This window comes from Stenella coeruleoalba (genome assembly GCF_951394435.1).
Source record: "Stenella coeruleoalba genome assembly, chromosome: 3".
NCBI classification, from domain to species: Eukaryota; Metazoa; Chordata; class Mammalia; order Artiodactyla; family Delphinidae; genus Stenella; species Stenella coeruleoalba.
The window spans coordinates 162,903,804-162,922,468 of record NC_137148.1 but is presented as its reverse complement, the minus strand read 5'-3'; the positions used below and the strand labels follow the sequence as shown (position 1 = coordinate 162,922,468).

The 18,665-nt window shown below is 62.7% G+C and overlaps 2 protein-coding genes across 7 annotated transcripts in view; one reads left to right on the top strand and one right to left on the bottom strand.

Moving 5' to 3' along the window:
- Positions 1 to 2,125: 2,125 nt before the first annotated feature.
- Positions 2,126 to 9,623, top strand: COMP (cartilage oligomeric matrix protein). The gene is made up of 19 exons (XM_079918069.1): positions 2,126 to 2,226; positions 2,456 to 2,541; positions 2,956 to 3,007; positions 3,435 to 3,604; positions 4,268 to 4,405; positions 4,699 to 4,773; positions 4,882 to 5,040; positions 5,129 to 5,233; positions 5,322 to 5,429; positions 5,630 to 5,789; positions 6,331 to 6,449; positions 6,662 to 6,714; positions 6,815 to 6,996; positions 7,211 to 7,389; positions 7,516 to 7,564; positions 7,768 to 7,964; positions 8,462 to 8,634; positions 9,254 to 9,393; positions 9,476 to 9,623. Exons 1-19 carry the CDS (start codon positions 2,148 to 2,150, stop codon positions 9,520 to 9,522), a joined length of 2,271 nt encoding a protein of 756 aa, XP_079774195.1. The 5' UTR covers positions 2,126 to 2,147; the 3' UTR covers positions 9,523 to 9,623.
- Positions 9,624 to 10,081: 458 nt separating this feature from the next.
- Positions 10,082 to 18,665, bottom strand: part of CRTC1 (CREB regulated transcription coactivator 1) — a 78,763-nt gene continuing 70,179 nt past the window's right edge. For all 6 annotated transcript variants that reach the window (XM_079916270.1, XM_079916271.1, XM_079916272.1 and 3 more), the window contains 3 exons: positions 17,525 to 17,611; positions 16,727 to 16,907; positions 10,082 to 15,468 (listed from right to left, as the gene is read on the bottom strand). In XM_079916270.1, coding sequence (XP_079772396.1) covers positions 15,257 to 15,468; positions 16,727 to 16,907; positions 17,525 to 17,611 — 480 coding nt within the window. In that variant the 3' untranslated portion in view covers positions 10,082 to 15,256. The remainder of the gene's footprint in view (positions 15,469 to 16,726; positions 16,908 to 17,524; positions 17,612 to 18,665) is intronic.

Here is an 18,665-nt window from a genome sequence, read left to right as displayed (position 1 = left end):
GACAGCAGGTACAAAGGCCGGAAGGGCACCCAGAGTGAGTTCTTGTGTAATGTGAGGCTGCCGAGGTGTGCGTGGGAGGAGGGGGCTGGCTGCTTGGAAGGGGGACTTCAGGGCCGATGGGATCCAGGAGGCAGGAGCATGAAACCAGATTGCCCATGTCTCCAGGCCTCTGTTGTCTGATCTGCAGACTGGGGCATCTTAAGGACCTCTGCCTTTGCCGTTCCCTCTGCCTAGAATGTCCTTCCCTGCATCCCCTCATGGCCGGGCCGTGAACAAGGCCGCGTGTGTCCAAGCCGCAGTCCCATGCCAAGCCTGTGGTGGGGGCCTGGCTTCCATGTGCCCTTGTCCCAGCTGCATGATGCACACGCAAGCCTACAGCCCTTGCTGGAGCCGTGGTTTTCCCAAGAATTCCAGCACCAACCGGGAGTGGCCCCCAGGTGTGCCCGACGCCAAGGAAAACAGGAGGTGAGCTCACGGCCCTGCCACAGGCATCAGGGCACGGGCCTGTGGTACTTCACTGGAAGTGCCCAGGCTGGGATCGGCTGTTCCTACCCAGCCTCCCCTCCAGACCCACCACTCCTCACTCACCCTCTGTGGCTCCCCATTGCCCTCAGAAGACAGTGCAAGCCCTGCCCCACTGGTATTACTTCTCCTGAGCCCCAAGATTTCTCTACCCTGAGATCAATCTGTCCATCAGACCAGGCTCATTTTTGCCTCAAGGCCTTTTCACATGCTGTTCCTCTACCTGGAATGCCTTTCCACCATCTCTTTATCTGGCCATGGCCTCCTCACTTTCCTGGTCCTAGCTCGGTGTTCCCTCCTCCTCCTCTAAGAAGCCTGCCCAGACTCCCCCTGCCACCCCAAGCTGGGTCAGGCACCTTCTTGGAGCTCCCACTGCTGCCTGTGCATCCCCCACCACAGTCCTGGCCCCTTGGGATGATTACATGTAGCTGCTTCCCCACCAACCTGGGTTCCCCACAAGGGAGGGGCCCAGTCCGGCTTGTTCATTCTGTGTCCCCAGCGTCCTGCACAGGACACGGCACACAGTAGGTTCTCAATGCATGTTTGAGAATAATGAATGTGCCTGAAATTTCCCCACCTCCAAGCTCCACATGCTTCACTCTGCCAGAACCGTCCTCACCTTTTTGTCTCTGCTGATCTGAGTCTTCCTTTCCTTCAGGTTTCCTTGCCACCTCCTCCAGGAAGCCCTCGGTGACTTCTCTGCAACCTCCCATGAGAACAAATCTGGCAAGGAACCTACCCTGGCTTCATCCCTGCCCCTCTCAGTGGCCCTAGGCTAGTCACTTCCTGTCTCTGGTCCTCAGTTTCCCTGCCTATAGAATAGAGGCTGCAAATGCTGGAGGGTAGGGGCAAAGAGGGTTAACTCCAGAAAACAGAGATGTTTTGTAGCTTAAGAGCATGGCTGGGCTGGGAGGATTTTCCTGATTAGCAGTAATTTCTATTTTTATTACAGGCTGTTCCCACAGAGCTGGACTGGAGCTTGGATGGTATGGCAAAGTCTCGACAAACAGAAGCACAGGGCCTCCCCCGCTCAGATCTCCTCCAGCCACAGCCCTTTAATTTGCTCACCCTCCTGCTGGGGAGGGACACACACACAGCCCAGTGCACAGATTGGGAGACTGAGTGGGCTCCGGCCCCTGGGCGACCAGGCTGCCCCCCTCCCCTACTCACCAGCTTGAGAACCGCAGAGAGAGATCAGAAAGGGGTTGGGGGAGGAGGTGAGTCCTAACCTTTAGCCACTCTTGACTCAGTTTCCCCAAGTGTGAGCTGAGGGGCGCCACTGTGGGGATCACTTCGTTCCCAGCTATGCCCGAGTCTTGGCACGCAACCATCACTCAGATAAGCGAATGAGAGGGCTGGAGGGCGGTCCCGCTTGATTCCCCGCCCCAATAACCCCCGCACAAGCCCTCCCCCCGTGACTCAGTTTCCCCGCCGGATCCGGGTTCAGCCGCGCTGGGCGGGGCCTTGAACGCGGAGGCCAGCGCCGTCTGTTTACCTTGAGGCTGGACGCTGGGCAGGGCCGCGGAGGGCCGTCCCCGGGGCCGGCCGCGCCGCCGGCATAAATAGGACACGCGGGCCTCGTGGGCGGCAGAGAGCGAGCCGCTGTCCAGCTCCCCGCCGCCGTCATGGTCCTCACCGCCGCCCGCGTTCTCTTGCTCACCCTGGCTGCCCTCGTCGCATCGGGTCAGGGGCAGATCCCGCTGGGTAAGCCGCGCCTGACCCCCAAACGGACAGGACTCGCGGGAGGCCTGGGGTCGCGGCTTCTTGGGACTCGGGGACTGTTCGTCGGGGCGTGCGGGGCGGAGAAAGCAGGCAGCGGGGCAGAGGCTCAGGAAATGGGGTGGGCGTCAGGGGTCCCTGCCGCGGCGGTGTGAGGGGTGGTGATGGGGGTCTCTGGTCCCCGACGCCCCACCAGCGCCCCCTGTCAGCGCAGGTGCAGACCTGGGCCCGCAGATGCTACGCGAACTACAGGAGACCAACGCGGCGCTGCAGGATGTGCGGGAACTGCTGCGGCAGCAGGTGCCTGCCGGGGTTGGGGGGACGGGGGTGCCGGTTTGGCACAGAGAGGCTTGGAAGAGGGGAAGGGGGTCTCGGAGGTAGGGGAGTGTGGAGGAGTGGGGGGAGGACTGGAGAAGGGGATCCTGGTGGAGGTGAAGAGGGTCCAGAGTTATGGAAAAGAGGAAAAAGAGGGGTCCCAGGGAAAGGGGGTTCCGCGGGAGAGGGGTAGGGATCCGTGAGGGGGGAAGGGAATCCCAGGGAAGGAAGAGAGGGGCTAGGAGAGTAGGGATCTCGGGGTAGGGAGTCCGTGGGGAGGGGACCCGGGCCGAGTGGGTGGGTCTGCGGGAAGGGAGTTTGAGAGAGGGAGAGGGGAGACCCGACGGGGGAGGAAAGGGATGGACCCGCTGACCACACCCCATCCCCCTTGCACCAAAGGTCAAGGAGATCACGTTTCTGAAAAACACGGTGATGGAGTGTGACGCGTGCGGTGAGCGCAGCTGGGGCGGCAGAGACTGGGCGGCGGGGGAGTGAGAAGAGATGGGGAGACAGAGACAGAGAGCGAAGGACAGACCGGGAGGAAAAGAGACAGAGAAGATGGAGGCTGACAGAGATGGAGAGATTGGATGAGGGATGGAGAGAGAGAAACAGGAAGGGGAGACAGAGACTATGGGAAGGGGAGACCCCAAAAGTGCCAGAAACCTTGCGAGAGATGCTGGGAGGTGGAGAGTCGCGGAGGGAGAAGCAAAAAACGGCCGAGCGCAGAGATCCAGATACTGGAGAAACCTGGAGGGCAGAGCGCTCAGTACGAGGCGGGGTCGCAGAACAGCCAGGATCTCACCACGCCCTCAGGGGCCATTCCCCCCCAGGCTCCACCCCTGGGCGTGACCCTAACCATTCCCGCCCCACCCCCGCAGGGATGCAACCCGCGCGCACCCCCAGACTGAGCGTGAGGCCCCTAAGCCAGTGCGCGCCCGGCTTCTGCTTCCCCGGCGTGGCTTGTACCGAGACAGCAAGCGGTCCGCGCTGCGGACCCTGCCCCGCAGGCTTCAGCGGCAACGGCTCGCACTGCGCCGATGTCAACGAGGTGCGTCCGTCACCACCGCCCAGACGATCCCCCAATGCGTGACCCCACAGCTCCCCACCGCCCCGACGAACTCCTCATCCGCTGGGGGTGCTCTCCCGGAGCCCCCTCATCTCCAGGGGCGCAGGTCCAGACGACCTCCCCACCGCCGGGGGACACCCACCACTACCACCCCCCTCTCCACCTGGGACGCCCATCCCGACGACTTCCTCCGTAGCCGGTGACGTCCGCTTCAACGACCCCCCCTCACCGCCGGGAACCGCCGACCCCAGCCACCCTTCCACCACCGGGGGGCTCCCGCCCCGACAGCCTCCTCACCGCCGGGCACGCACGCCCCGACGACCACTTCCCGCCTCCTCTGGGGACGCCCGCCCTCAAAATGTCTTCCTCCGCCCATGAGCACCCAGCCCACCGGGTCCCAGGAGCAGATCCCCTCAGGCACGCTCTGTTCCCCGCCTGGTCTTGCCCCTTCCCACATCAAGGCAAAACCGTGTGTGACCCCTGGGACAGTGGCCTCTGCCCCACATGGCACTCCCCGCCCCCCAAGAGCTAGCTGACGGCCCTTGAACTTTACAAGTACAAGCCCAATAAGCCCTGAGAAGCCTCTCTCGGGGAGGCCCAGCTATACGTCCGTCCTCTGACCCTCCGGGGCCCTTCTTCCCCCAGTGCAACGCCCATCCCTGCTTCCCCCACGTCCGCTGCATCAACACCAGTCCGGGCTTCCGCTGCGAGGCTTGCCCGCCGGGGTACAGCGGCCCCACCCACGAGGGCGTGGGGCTGGCCTTCGCCAAGGCCAATAAGCAGGTGAGGGCCGTGGGGGGTTGGGGTGGGGAGCCAGGAGGAGCATGTTGAGGTGGGGGGCATTTTGTTGAGTAAACTCGACCTCCAGTCTCGCAGCCTTTTCCTGCCTCGCTCCAGCCGGAGCGCATAGGGACCGGAGTCTGGGGAACAGAGGAAGTTAAGGGTCCACGTCAGGGATGGTCGGGCTTGGAGGCAAGATGTAGGGGAGAGGTAGGATTCAGAGGAGACGTGAACCGGGTGGGAGGTCTGGGGGTATCTGCGTAGGATCAGTGACCTCTGCCCTCCCTCCCACCCAGGTTTGCACGGACATTAACGAGTGTGAGACCGGGCAGCATAACTGCGTCCCCAACTCCGTATGCGTCAATACCCTGGTAAGGCCTGGGAGGAGAGGGGAAGGACTGAGAGATGGAGGATGGGACGCGAAGTGTCAGGCGTGCGGGGGTGGGGTGGGGCGCTGACCTCCTGTGGCCCGGGCTCAGGGCTCCTTCCAGTGCGGCCCGTGCCAGCCCGGCTTCGTGGGAGACCAGGCATCAGGCTGTCGTCGGCGCGCACAGCGCTTCTGCCCCGACGGCACGCCCAGCCCGTGCCACGAGAAGGCCGACTGCGTCCTGGAGCGTGATGGGTCGCGATCCTGCGTGGTGAGTGCGAGCGGGCCAAGGAGGGGCGTACGATGAGGGTCCGGGGGTGGGGCCACGCCGGAGCACCCACTCACTCCCCCACCCGCAGTGCGGTGTCGGCTGGGCTGGCAACGGGGTCTTCTGCGGCAGCGACACAGATTTGGACGGCTTTCCCGACGAGAAGCTGCGCTGCTCAGAGCGCCAGTGCCGAAAGGTGGGCGGGGTCTGAAGGGCGAGGCCTGGTATGAGGGTGGGCGGGGCTCCCTGGCAGCGCCCCTCATGCCCGCCGCGCCCACCCCTAGGACAACTGCGTGACGGTGCCCAACTCAGGGCAGGAGGACGTGGATCGCGACGGCATCGGAGACGCCTGCGACCCGGATGCCGACGGGGACGGCGTCCTCAACGAGAAGGTGGGGCAAAAGCGGGGGCCTAGGTGAGACTAGATGGGGGCTTGGCTCGAGTGAGGGGTGTGGCCTTAGAGGCTGATCTCACAGGTCCCAGAGGGTTAGGGGGTTCCCTGCAGAGGAGGCGGGGCCTCGGAGACGGACAGTCTGGGGAGTGACATTTGCCTTTCTAGGCCTGACTATTCCCAACCGGCCCTGACCTCTAGGACAACTGCCCGCTGGTGCGGAACCCAGACCAGCGCAATGCGGACGGCGACAAGTGGGGCGATGCTTGCGACAACTGCCAGTCCCAGAAGAACGACGATCAGAAGGACACAGATAACGACGGCCGAGGCGACGCCTGCGACGACGACATAGACGGCGACCGTGAGCTCTGTGGCAGGGGGGAGAGGAGAGGGAAGGGCTGGCACCAAGGGGCGGGGCTTGGCTGGGCGGGGCTCGGCCTCCTTTGGAAGCCGGAGGGGGTGTGCTCGCCTAGGGCTCCAGGGACCGTGGACCATGCTCCGGCGGGCAGCAAAATGCAAGCTGGGATATGATGGCGAGGAGAAAAGGAAGGAACTTTTGGAGGAGGGGAAGGTGGTCCCTGTGTCAGATGCTGCAGGGAGGAAATAAGAGGACAGAGACGTGAGCCTGGGGTTTAGGGCTGAGGAGGTACCATTTTTACATCTGGGCAGAGACTCGAGGTGGTGCATTCACAGAGCTAGTCCCCTCACCGCCATCCATTCATTTAGTCTCTAGGAGGCTGGTGACTGGGCATGAATACTTGGTTTAACTTTGTTGTTATTGGGAGCCAAAGATGGGGTGGGACTCTGTCCCAAGCTAGCCCCAGGGCTGCACCTGCCCTGCTGAAGTCAGCCTGGCCCCGTCCTAATCTTGGGATCCTGTTCTGTCCTTCTGCTTCCTGCAGGGATCCGCAACGCAGTGGACAACTGCCCCAGGGTGCCCAACTCAGACCAGAAGGACAGTGATGGCGATGGTGTAGGGGATGCCTGTGACAACTGTCCTCAGAAGAGCAACGCAGACCAGGTGAGGGCAGGCCAGACCCCAGCTGGGTCAGACCCCTGGGGTAAGCACCAGGCTGATTAACAAGACTCCAGCCCAGTCCCAGCAGCCTGGGGGGGTGGGGGGGTGTTCCTCCACGTCAGGAAGGACCTTGGCTCTGGAACTGGGGGTGGGCAGGAGGCTTCTGAATTCTTCTGCCCTGATTAAGGACATCTACAACCTTCCCCCGCCCACAGAGGGATGTGGACCACGACTTTGTGGGAGATGCTTGTGACAGCGACCAAGACCAGTAAGGAGGACATCTGGGGCTGAGGTGGGCACCCAGGGTGGGCAACCCTTGATCCAGCTTTCTGGGGTCTCATTGTCTCTGCCCCACCCACCCACTCTAGGGATGGGGATGGGCACCAGGACTCGCGGGACAACTGCCCCACAGTGCCCAACAGCGCCCAGCAGGACTCAGACCACGATGGCCAGGGTGACGCCTGCGACGACGATGATGACAACGATGGGGTCCCCGACAGTCGGGACAACTGCCGCCTGGTGCCGAACCCGGGCCAGGAAGACGTGGACCGTAAGGCAGGGTGCAGGGCCTGTGGTGGGGATGGGGCTAGTGTGGAGCCACTAGGGTGAGATTTGGGGTGGGCATGGTGGGGCCAGTGGCACGTGTGAGCAGAGCTGGAGACATGGTGTGGGCAGGGCCGGTAGCCTGTGTGGGCGTGGCCAGGCCTGGGGCGGGGCCTGGAGCTGATTATACTACGGTGGGGGGGCCTCCCATCTCCTCTCAGGGGACGGCGTGGGCGACGCGTGCCAGGGGGACTTTGATGCAGACAAGGTGGTGGACAAGATCGATGTGTGTCCGGAGAACGCTGAGGTCACCCTCACCGACTTCCGGGCCTTCCAGACGGTCGTGCTGGACCCCGAGGGCGACGCGCAGATAGACCCTAACTGGGTGGTGCTCAACCAGGTGCGGGCGGGGCCCAGGCGGGAGGTGGAGGGAGCCCAGGACCGCCACAGCGGGTCCTAAGCTAGGGGCGGGGAGCCGAGGCCCACACGGCTGGGCTGAAGCCCTTCTTCCTTTGAACCCCACCAGGGGATGGAGATCGTGCAGACGATGAACAGCGACCCTGGCCTGGGTGTGGGTGAGACATGGGGAGGGGCCAGGCCGTGCAGGGGGCGGGGCTAGGGGAGAGGTGGGACGGGGCAGGCCTGGACTCAGGAAAGGCGGGGCCAGGTTGGGTGGTCTGGGCTCAGGGGTCGGGCGTTCTGGACTCTGGAGGGGCGGGGCCCGGGGGCGGTTCTGGGCCCCGGTGCGGCAGGGGCTAGCGTCCCTTCCTCTCCCCAGGTTACACGGCCTTCAATGGCGTGGACTTCGAAGGCACGTTCCACGTGAACACGGTCACGGATGACGACTACGCGGGTTTCATCTTTGGCTACCAGGACAGCTCCAGCTTCTATGTGGTCATGTGGAAGCAGATGGAGCAGACATACTGGCAGGCAAACCCCTTCCGTGCAGTGGCGGAGCCTGGCATCCAGCTCAAGGTGCTGGGCCCTACCTGAACTCTTCGTCTCAGTGCCAACTCGGAGGCCCCAAACCCTCCCACAGATCCCCAAAGCCTTACAGCCCCCGGCCTCATTCTATGGACCTAGAAGTCTTTCTACCTAGTTCCTCCCACAGGCCCTCAAACACTCCCCCGGGATCCCCCAATCTCTCTGTGAGCCCCCAAACCCTCTCACAGAGCCCCAAACTTTCCCTCAGGTTCCAAATCCTCCTGCAGGCCCCATAGACCCCAGTATTTCACTGAAACCCTAGAATTCCCCAAGTCCTCTAGACTCGAGTTTATCCCACAAACCACTGCTGCCCCTACAGCCTGACTGCAAAGCTCCTCGTGGCCCCCAAGGCTTTCTCATGGGTCTCCCATCCAGGCATACTGGGGCCCCCCACCACTCCTCTATGACTCACAGCTCCTTGCCTGTCTGGGGGCTCTGGTGGCCTGTGTGGTCTCTGACCCCCGCTCCCCTGTTCTCTGGCGTGGCAGGCCGTGAAGTCCTCCACAGGCCCTGGGGAGCAGCTTCGGAATGCACTGTGGCACACGGGGGACACAGAGTCACAGGTGCGGCTGCTGTGGAAGGACCCCCGCAATGTGGGCTGGAAGGACAAGACGTCCTACCGCTGGTTCCTGCAGCACCGGCCCCAAGTGGGCTACATCAGGTGGGAACCTGCCCTCTGCCAGGGGGCCCGGAGTCCCTGCTCTATCCTGGCTCTTGAGGGAAGGAGGGGGGTGCTTCAGGGGGCCTCGGTCCCCTTATCTGTAAAATGGGAATAATATAGGCAGTTAGAAATAACTGTCTGGCCCTAGGGCATGATACCCCTCCCAGGACAGGGGGAGGGGCCAGGCCGTGCAGGGAGCTGCTCAGGGGGCAGGGCCAGAGGAGAGGTGAGACATGGGGGAGCCTGGACTCAGAAAAGGCAGGGCCAGTTTGGGTGGTCTGGGCTCAAGGGTCCGGTGGTTCTGGACTCTGCACACAGCAGTAGGGGGGTCTCACTCACTCCTGGTTTCTCAATCCCCACTCTACGCTGCCAGGAAGACCAGGCACTGCGCTTAGCACCTACTGTGTGCAGGGCCCTAGATGTCCATCCTCTCACACAGGGAAACTGAGGCTCAGGTCAGGAGCCCCCTCTGCCCTGAGCATGGCCCCGGCAGGGAGACATATGGCCCCCTCTTCTAGAGAGGAGGGGGCCTAGCTCATGGGGCAGGATGCCGACGCTCTGAGAGGGGAGGAGGCACCTGGCCCAGGGCCCCGAATCACAGTCCCTTCCTTCTCCGCAGAGTGAGGTTCTACGAGGGCCCGGAGCTGGTTGCGGACAGCAATGTGGTCCTGGACACGACCATGCGGGGAGGCCGCTTGGGAGTCTTCTGCTTCTCCCAGGAGAACATCATCTGGGCCAACCTGCGCTACCGCTGCAATGGTAAGAGGACCCTGTTGGGGAAGGTGGGGAGTCCATACCGCCCAGCCTCACCCCCCCTCACCTGCTCACCCTCTCTCCACAGACACCATCCCTGAGGACTACGAGGTCCAGAGGCTGCTGCAGGCCTAGGGACACAGGTGAGGACCCGCCACTGGATGACGGCCACCCTCACGGCTGCCCTCACTGTGGGAGGCCATCAGCACCCGGCCCCAAGAGGCAGCTGGCCTGGTGGGGAGGGAGAGGGGCTCAAAGAGGACAAAATAAAGTGTGTGTGTGGCGGAGCAAGCCGGCTGTGGTCTCTGCTGCGGGGAGATGGAAGGGTCAAGCCTCTGAGGAGAGGCCAGGGACCCCAAACTCAGGCCTTGGGAGAGTTGGGGGCCTGCCACTCTCTCCCCCCGTGACTGGCTGGGGCCCTAGAAGCCTGACTAGGAGTGTCCGGCCCTGCTGCATCCCACTCACTCTCCTGGGGCGTCTGCCCCAGGATCCTGGGGTGTGTGTGTGAGGGGCTCATGCCTGCGTGTCCGTGTGTCTGTGTCTGTGTGTGCGGCCCCTGTGTGGCTCCTGCCTGCTGCACCTGCAACACCCACAGTTCATCCTCCAGAGGAGAGAAGAGGGCAGGAAAAAAGGGGAGGAGGCAGAGATGAAAACATTGTATTTTTATTACGTTTCATTACAAAGGATGCAAAGGTACACAGACGATAGCGTCCACGCCAGAGAGGATGGGCAGGGGCCGGCCGAGTGCGCCCTGAGCGCCCGCCCCCGCCCGCCATGGGCACCCACGCGTGCGGCCCACGGGACATCTACAGCACAATGTACATGCTGGGGGTGGGGGCAGAGCCAGCCTGGGGGAAAGAGGGACATGAGTGGGACAGGGCTTGGACTGGCAGGTTTGCATATATCAGTGCCCAGTCCCTGGAGGGGCAGGGGCAGTTTCCAACGGAGGGCATGGCGGGGTCAGTGGACCTTGACTGCCAAAGCCCTCCCTTCCGGAGTGTGGTAGCAAATGCCACAGCTGTGTCCCCTTGTCCCCGGTTGGCAGGAGGTCAGAAATGACAGGCTGGGCATCGATTACCCCCAAATTCCACAACCCTGCAAGATGGGGGCAACCCAAGTGTCACTGGCTCCTCGGGACAGGGTGTTGGGCACTGGCCAGGAGGGCAGAAGGCAGAGGGAGCTGTCTGGAACCAGTCCCTGACGTCCAGCCCCTGCCTGGGGTGAGCCTGGAGCCCTGAGACCCGTGGGCCTGAGCTAATGACGAGAGGGAACTGAGGCCCGGGTCACAAGGGTCTTGTCTGCCCCCCGGCGCCTTCAGGAGTACCCCAGCGCCTAGGCCTGGGGGTGCAGGTCACCGCACCTCCAGTGGGGTAGAACTCTTATCTGTGGCCAGCCACCTGTGGCACACCAACGGTTAGGAGAGGTACCTGAGCCCCACGCAGCCAGGACCCCCAAAAGCCGAGGAAGCCAAAAAGAGTTGGTTCAGGCCAAGCTGGCCGGGCAGGGCCTGACAAAGGAATGTCCCAAGGACCCCTGTCATAGGATGCGAGACCCCCAGGGGATGGGGGCCCAGGGTCCACGGAGAACTCGGGCAGAAACAGACCTGTCTGCCCACTCACCCCAGGCAGGCCTCCCAGGGTAGGCGAGGAGCCAAAACCTCCCCCAGCTCTTCAGGTCACGTGGGGGGGGCGTGGAGCTCAGGTGGCCACAGCTCCCTCACCTGAAGCGTCACCTGCAGGGGTGGTAGGCCAGGCCCAAGAGCAGCAGGGTACCCTTGACCTTGCACCCCTGTGCCCCAACACTACGCCAAGGGCACCCTGAGGACTCTGACTACAGCTCCCTCAGAAGCCAGTGAGGGTGACGGGTGCAGCTACTGCTGTTTCAGGGTGGGGGTCTCCTGACCTACCAGGCCTCACCACACCCAGCCTGCACCCTGGGGTGGGGATGCCTTCTTTGGAAATGCAGAAGACTCAGAATCCAGTTGGGGGCAGGAGTTCGGCAGCAAGTTTGGTTATGAACTAGCTCAGGGTGGGCTGAGATGTGGAGGTCTGGGGAGGGGTGTACCATCCCAGGCGTTCTCAGCTGCCTGGAGGCCTCCAGGTCAACAAAGTTTTCTCTAGGAGAAGGTGATCATGGGGGCTCATTAGGCCCAGGAGGCTGGACAGAGGGGGGTCACCCCTGCTGCTTGAGTCCCACCCAGCACCTCCATGGGCCTCGTACGTACCTACTCCCGTCCCCTGTGACCAGGCCACGGCCAGCACCCAGCATGCACGCAGCCCCCAAACTGGACACCCACCCCAGCAGGATGGATGGACGACACGGGACGTCTCGCCCTCCATGCAGGAGTCTCACAGCATCTGATGACGGACAGATGGACAGCTGTCCTTGCCCGCGCCACTGTGACACACAGGCCTCACGACGGGCCCACTTGGCTGGCCGCCCTCCTGGGAGGTCGGCCGCCTGAAGAAGTCAGGTCAAACACACCTACGACGTCAGAACCCTCCTGCCCAGCCCTCAACACCCACAAGGAGATAACAGCACACAGGCCGCAAAGGCCGGCCGAGCACTCCCAGTGAATGGAGGCGTTGCTGGGGAAAGGGCTGCAAACTCACACACCTGCCCTTGCCTTCCAGCCTCGCAGGCCTGGTCCCAGGGAACTCCGTGGACCACACTGGGGTTGGGGGCTGGACCAAACGCAATTAGGGTCCCTTCTGCTGTGTACTTGTCCCCACAGGGAAGCCTGACTGGTTTTTGGATACCACTGGCCGTGGGCCTCCAAATTTTGCTGAAGGGTCGACCTGCCCCCTGAGCTTTCCACTGAGGGTCTCAGGGCCCCCTGCCCCAGGGGACTGGCGCCTACCCTTCTTGCCCGGAAGAGCGCTGGGGGGAAGCAAGGCGTGCAAGGAAAGCTGGGGGGGGGGCTGCAGGGTACCCCAAACAGTGCTGCCTGTCTTCCCTCTGCTAAGGGCACGGTGCGGGGGGAGGTCCTCACGGGTACCTGTGACAGGGATGTGACCCCCATGAGACTCCTCCTTCCCCAAGTCAACCCTGGGCACTGCAGGGGGTGATGCTGACAGGCGGAGGGTGGGGACCAGGGGCATGAACTCTTTTCTCTGGGGGACACAGAGACAGGCTGACCCCAGGTCTCACCCTCGGTCCATGGAGCCTCACGGGGGAACAAATTTACCACCCTGGGGGCTCAGAGGACAGAGGGTAAACTGAGGCAGGTGGGGACACGCTGGTTGGCTCACGCTCCCGGAGAAAAGATTTGCACAGCTGAGGGGGGCTCGGCCACAGCGAGCGGGTCTATATACACGACGCAGGGGCTCCAGCTCACCCCTCACGGCGCAGCTCGTCTGAAATCACAGTATTTTCACGTCACAAGTCAAAGGGCTGATTCCCTTAAGCTGTCCTGTTTCTAAAAGTCTTGGCTACTCATATTCAATATTTAGTAGAGAAATGATATTTAAGAAAAAACCCCAAATCCCCTGTTGTAGACCCCCAGAGGCCTGCCCAGGCCCAGGAGGGGGCAGTGAACCCTTTGAGGACGCCTGGCCTCTGGCTCCTGGCTGGATCCCCTCCCTGGGAAAGCTCTGCACCTACGCCCCTCATGGGCTGAGGCTGCCGTGTTAATACAGTGTCACCTGTGCTCCTGGCCTAGGGATGCCAGAAACAGGCCATGGGGCTGGACAGTCCCTCCTTCCCTGCCCATCTGCACCAAGAACCCACTGCTGGGCAGATGGGAAATGTGGGCTGGCGGGGCTCCCTCACGGGGTCCCCAACTCCTTGTTTGAAAATTGCATCCAGGAAGGTTGCTTGTAATTTTATTAAGGCCATTTTTTAAAAAAAGTTCTACATACAAGTCTAATGGTAATCAAACCCTTCTATGTACATACATGTAGTTTTTCTTTAAAAAAAGAAAGAGTCCTCACTCTTTGCCCCCAGCCCTGGAAAGAAGACGGGCCCTTGACCTGGATGGACTGACACTAAACCTAACTCCAGTCCAGACAACAGCGGCGGAGGCCAAGTGACCGAGGACAGGGGGCTTCCCGTCTGTGGGGCCACGCGGCCACTTGGCCACATGCTAAGAGCCCGGCCAGGGAACAAGAGAGAGGGATGGTCGCTAGGATCAAATCTGGCTCCCACAGATAGAGGCGGGCGCTCCCAAGACCCCGACGGAGGCGGAAACGCACCAGGCAGGAGGTGCCAGCCCTGCTGGCAGGCGGAGGAGCGAGTAAGAACTCGAGATGCGATGTCGGAGGGAATGAAACGGACGTTCCTATTCCAAAGCAACTGACAGAACACAAAGCCAGCCCTGTCGCCCCCTCGCAGGGCCTGCAGGGCAGACGGATGGCCTCTGGTGCGCCAGTGAGCCCCGATGGATGGTCACCTGGGCCTCCTGAGGCACTCTGAGAAGCACCCGGAAACCAGCCGCTAAAATGCACACTGCTCTTTGCCTCCAAATCCAGCCCTGCCAGGAAGGGCTACGAAAGAGATGGCGGGATGGTGGGAGGGGATGAATGTCGGCTGGACCTCGGGATGGGGGTGCTGAGGACAAGCTCGTCTCCGGGGCATCTCACAACAGAGGGGCCGCGGCTGCTGCCGCCAGCCACGGGGTCTAGGACAGGCCTGCCCTGAGGACTGGCTGGCACCTTTGGGAAGGCCGGGCAGAGCTGGGTCTTCACGAGACCCCTGACGGAAGCTGGGGCTCCTTCCCAGAAGTCCGTTAGGGATCAGAGCAGAGGCCCCTCTGGCCGCTGCTGCCAGCTTCTGCCAGAGTGCCCACCCAGGCCAGCGAGCCCAGCCCAACCTCACGTCCTTCTGTTTTGGGATAACGGAGCAAAAGTAAAAAGGCCAGAGATGCAGCTCAGACCCGGGCAGGCAGCAGACCGCTTCCAGTTAGCTTACAAATATTATAACGTTGGATTTCTAGAATAAAAACATGCTCTCAGGCAAGTGTTGGCTTGAAGGAGTCAGTTATTCATCTACAACCAAAATGTAAATACAAACCGAAAGAAACAAACCAAAAAAATGCCCCGGCCGCCTCCAACCGCCCCCCCGGCCATTCTTTAAATAATACTAACAGTGACCACGGTACAGAGAAAGAAAGAGGAAACAAGTCGCAAAACCCCCTAGAAATGATCCCCGCCTCCACGTGCATCCCCGACAGGCCTGGGTGGGGATTTCGCAGCAAAGGTGGCCACCGAGGGGCCCAGCTGGGGGTGGCGAGGCGGGGGCGTGGGCTTCCCTACTGGGCCCCGGGGGGGATGCAGCTGCTTCGCATGCTCCGTTCACATGTTCGCATCCCACCTCCGTGGGATGGAGTCTAGTGTTCTGCGTGTGCTCAGAAATATAAAAGACAGCAGTCCAAATAGTGTTTATTTCCGCTTCATGTCCGCCCACCCCCCGCCCCCGGCGCCTTCTCCTTTTGGCGGGGTGGGGCTGGCTCGCTACCTAACCAAGGGCTGGGGGCGCGGGCGGGTGGGGGGACCGGGGACAAAGGAAGGCAGTGAGAGCTGGACAACAGTCGCAAGATGCACCTCATCCCACCACCGTCACAGAGCACGGCGCCCCCCGAGGCCGGCGGCCCTGCCCAGCACGCTTTCCGCATCTTACATGGGGACGAGAGAGCAGGGAGGGAGGGTCCGCGGGGGCGACGACACGCGGCCTCACGCGGGAGGTGGACAATCGGGGCGGGCGGGCGGGTGGGCTGGGGCGCTTGGCGGCATTGCAAGCTCAGAATCACAAGCTCGGCCGTTTGCGAGGGACGGAGCGCCACCGTCCCCAGGCTTGGGGAGACGCCGTGGGGACCACTGACCGGTGGGGTGACGGAGCCGGGGGCTGGGCGGCCGTGTGCCGGGCGTGCGGCTCACAGACGGTCCATCCGGAAGGTGTCCTCGGTGGCCGGGTCGGCCAGGACCATGTCTGGGTCATTGAGCATGTGCAGTCCGTCCAGGGTCAGGGGGTCAATCTTGAGTTCGTCCAAGGGGAACTGGTTGTCAGAATCGAAGCTGACGTCACCGACCCCGGCCAGCGTGCTGGTCAGTTCTTTAGAGAGGCTGGGAGGGGACTCTCCTGTCACTGGGGGTGGGGGGTACACACAAAAGGCTCAGCTTGGCCCTGACTCCCCGCACCCCGACTCTGCGCCTCCATGGCTCCCATCGACGCTCAGGCCATACCAGGGAGCTCACCTGAGCAGTGTGTTCCCCAAAGGACATTTGCGATGTCTGGGGACATTTTCAGTTGTCACGACTGGAGGGAATGCTACTGGTATCAGGTGGGTGGAGGCCAGGGATGCGGCTCAACACCCCCTAGCACACGGGACGGTCCCAACCCAGATGTCGGGGTACCAGGGCCGGAAAGCCCTGGGATGAGGGCTGCGACACAGACTTCAGTGTGACCTGGAGGGTGCAGGGGCCTCTCAGGCTCTGCCAGGTTCTGCCAGGCAGTCTGCTCCGTGTGCATGTGGGTTGGGGGGAAGCCCGGGTTTCCCTGCAGAGACCCAGGTTCACACCTGGGCTCCTTCCTCTACTTGTGGTGAGACCCTGGGCCTCAGTTTCCCAATCTGGGAAACAGATATGAAAGTTTCGTTCCTTCTGGGCTGTTGGACAATCACAGAGGCCTGATTCTTCTCACACAACTTCCAAGGCCAAGGCTTCTACACCCAGAGCACCTCCTGCAGACCCTTGGGCGGGGAGGAGGCATTGGGTCTGCACTCCGGCTGTGGGGAGCTCTGGGCAGGAACCCCTTCCATCCTAGAGATGTCAGTGGGGACTGCTGAGAGGGCCTCACCCTCAATTCCCCGACAGCCCTGGCTTATGAGGAAACCGCCTCCGTCTTTGATAAAACCTAGAACCTTCAGGGGCATGACGAGGGGTGGGGGTGGGGGACTGCAGCGTCTGAGCTCTGCTGGGAGAAGACTCACTCAACATGCGCGTGCGCAAGCCTGGGTGCCTGGGCACTGTGCTCAGGCCGCTCAGGGAGGCCCGACGCAGCATGCGCGAGCTCTTACGTGTCTGTCAGCTGCACGGGACAAGCCCCAGCAGGCAGGGCCCACCCCACAGTCACATGCATCCCCGGCATGTTCAGCTACTGGGGTTCAGGGGACTGGGCAGGAGGTGAAGGGCTAGGTGAGTGACCGGTTTCATCCTGTTCTCACTCTTGAGCCTGGGACACCGGACACCTGGTCCAGGGTCCAGTGTGCGTCCCCCCAGCCTGTGTCCTGTAAGCCCAGCAGTGAGCCGAGGTCAGTGGGTTCCGGCCTCCTTGGGCAGGGACACCTCAGCCCCGTCGCGCCTCACCACGCAGGGCAGGGACTCCATCTCCCCCGGCCTCTCACCTGTGAGGATGATATTGGGGATGCTGCCGTGGCTGGGGAAGCTGAGCTGCTGTGTGTCCGGCAGGCTCCCGTGGCTGCCCGTGAGGCCCATCATGGCCGCCTGTGAGTAGTTGAGTGTCGAGCCCGGGCTGTACAGGCTGCTGGAGCTGATGGCATTCTCTATCATGTTGAACTGCTCCAGCTGGGACAGGAAGCATACAGGTGTGAGGCCAGCCCCCCCGAGCTGGCCACCCTGGGGCCCCGGCCGTGGTTGGCTGGCCGGCCTGCCTGCGACCGCCGGCACCTCCTCCCCTACAGGACGGCCAGCACCCGTGCCAAGGTACACTTGGGGCTGCCAAGCATGAGTCCCTCTGCCTTGGGGTCTCCCCGTCTCCGAACCTGCCTGGGCCTGCCGGCTCACGGCCCCCTCAGAGCTTGCTGGATGGATGGATGGATGGATGGATAAGTGAGTGAGTGAACAGCTCCAGGCTGCAGCCAACCCTTCCCGTGCCCACACGCCCCCAATCCCGGCCTTCACGCAAAGCCACTGCAACCTCCCGCAAACCCACGTGCACGGCCCACACCGAGGCACCGCTGTAACAGCCACTGCCTGTCCCTACCAGCGTTCACCGCCCACCCTTCCTCCCCGCTCCGCTGGCGGCCTCGTTCTGCGGGCAGGGTGCAAACGCCAGGAGAGGCCAAGCCAAGCCACCCCCTCCAGGGCCTGGGCCTCTGCAGTCTGGAGACTGGAGAGGCTGAGAAGCTCACGCAGAGGAGTGGGCGGGGTCTGGCGAGCATCTGCGGTGGGCGCCTGCTCACCTGGTGGGACAGAGCATTGGCCTGCCTGGCCGCCATCTGCTGCTCATAGTATGAGTCCCCAAACACGCCGCCCAGGGTGGAAGAGTGCTGCAGACAGAAGAGAGGCCCACTGTCGTCAGGGTTCCTAAAACCAGGCAGGGGGTGAGGCTGCTATGGGGTTGGGGGGGTGGTTCGCCCACGGGCTGGCTGCACCCATACCCTTCTCCCAGAACCTCACCACCGGCCTGGGCTGGGAGAGGAGGGAGGCCTCTGGAACTTCCTGGAAGGTGCTCAGGACGTGAGAGGCTGATGACATCTATCTCAGGGCTCCTGGGAGAGCCCACACCCGCTGGGGTGGAGGGGTGCACCCCTACTCTCAGGATGATTGCTCCTTTCCACCACCTGCTCCTGGGGAGGGGGCCGCTGCCGCCCAACTTCTCCCAAAGTGCCATCCCATCTCCTCTCCTTAAGCTCAGGTGTGGGTGAACCCGCTGTCGTCAGATGGAAGACGAGGGGCCACAGGGACCGGAAACCCCACCTGACAGGCCCCAGAGGAAAGTGTGTGAGTGGGGCAAGGCGGGAGATACTCGGTGTTCAGGGTGGGATGCGTACCTTGTCAGACATGGGAGACGCGGGACAGGCAGCAGGCCACACACACGTGGGCAGGAAGGGTGCACAGAGTGAGCACAGGACAGGTACACGGAAAGCCCCTGCCCACCTGTCCAGCCGCGGCTGCCTGCCTGCCCGCGAGGCCCTGGGGCCTGGGGGATGGCAGGCAGTCCCACTCCTGTTTGCCCAATGCCAGCTGGGGCAGAGGGATGGGGGCTGCCCCTGGGAGAGGAGCAGGGGGCTGGGGATCCTCTGAGGCAGTGGAGATGCCAAGAATAGGACTGTGGAGCTCCCGCCCATTCTTGAGGTGCTGCCAGGGAGATGGCAGGACAGAGTCTGGCGGGATGTGGAAGGCAGGAAAGGGATGGCCGTGTGTGTCGCCAAGTCACACCGGAGGCAACAGACCTGGGGAAACAGATGCCCCGCCCAGGGCCCTCGGCGTCCCCGAGGCTGGGAACTCTGGCCTGTTTCCTCCTCTGTAGAGCAGGGTGGCCCTGCAGAAGTCGCTCCCCTGCGGCCGTTTCCAGGTCAGAGGCTTCATGGACCACAGGCC

Coding starts and splice junctions, on each gene's coding strand:
- COMP (XM_079918069.1), top strand. CDS start 2,148: ATGGTCCTCACCGCCGCCCGCGTTCTCTTGCTCACCCTGGCTGCCCTC. Junction 6,715..6,814: donor TGTGACAGCGACCAAGACCA/GTAAGGAGGACA, acceptor CACCCACTCTAG/GGATGGGGATGGGCACCAGG. Junction 7,965..8,461: donor AGCCTGGCATCCAGCTCAAG/GTGCTGGGCCCT, acceptor CTGGCGTGGCAG/GCCGTGAAGTCCTCCACAGG.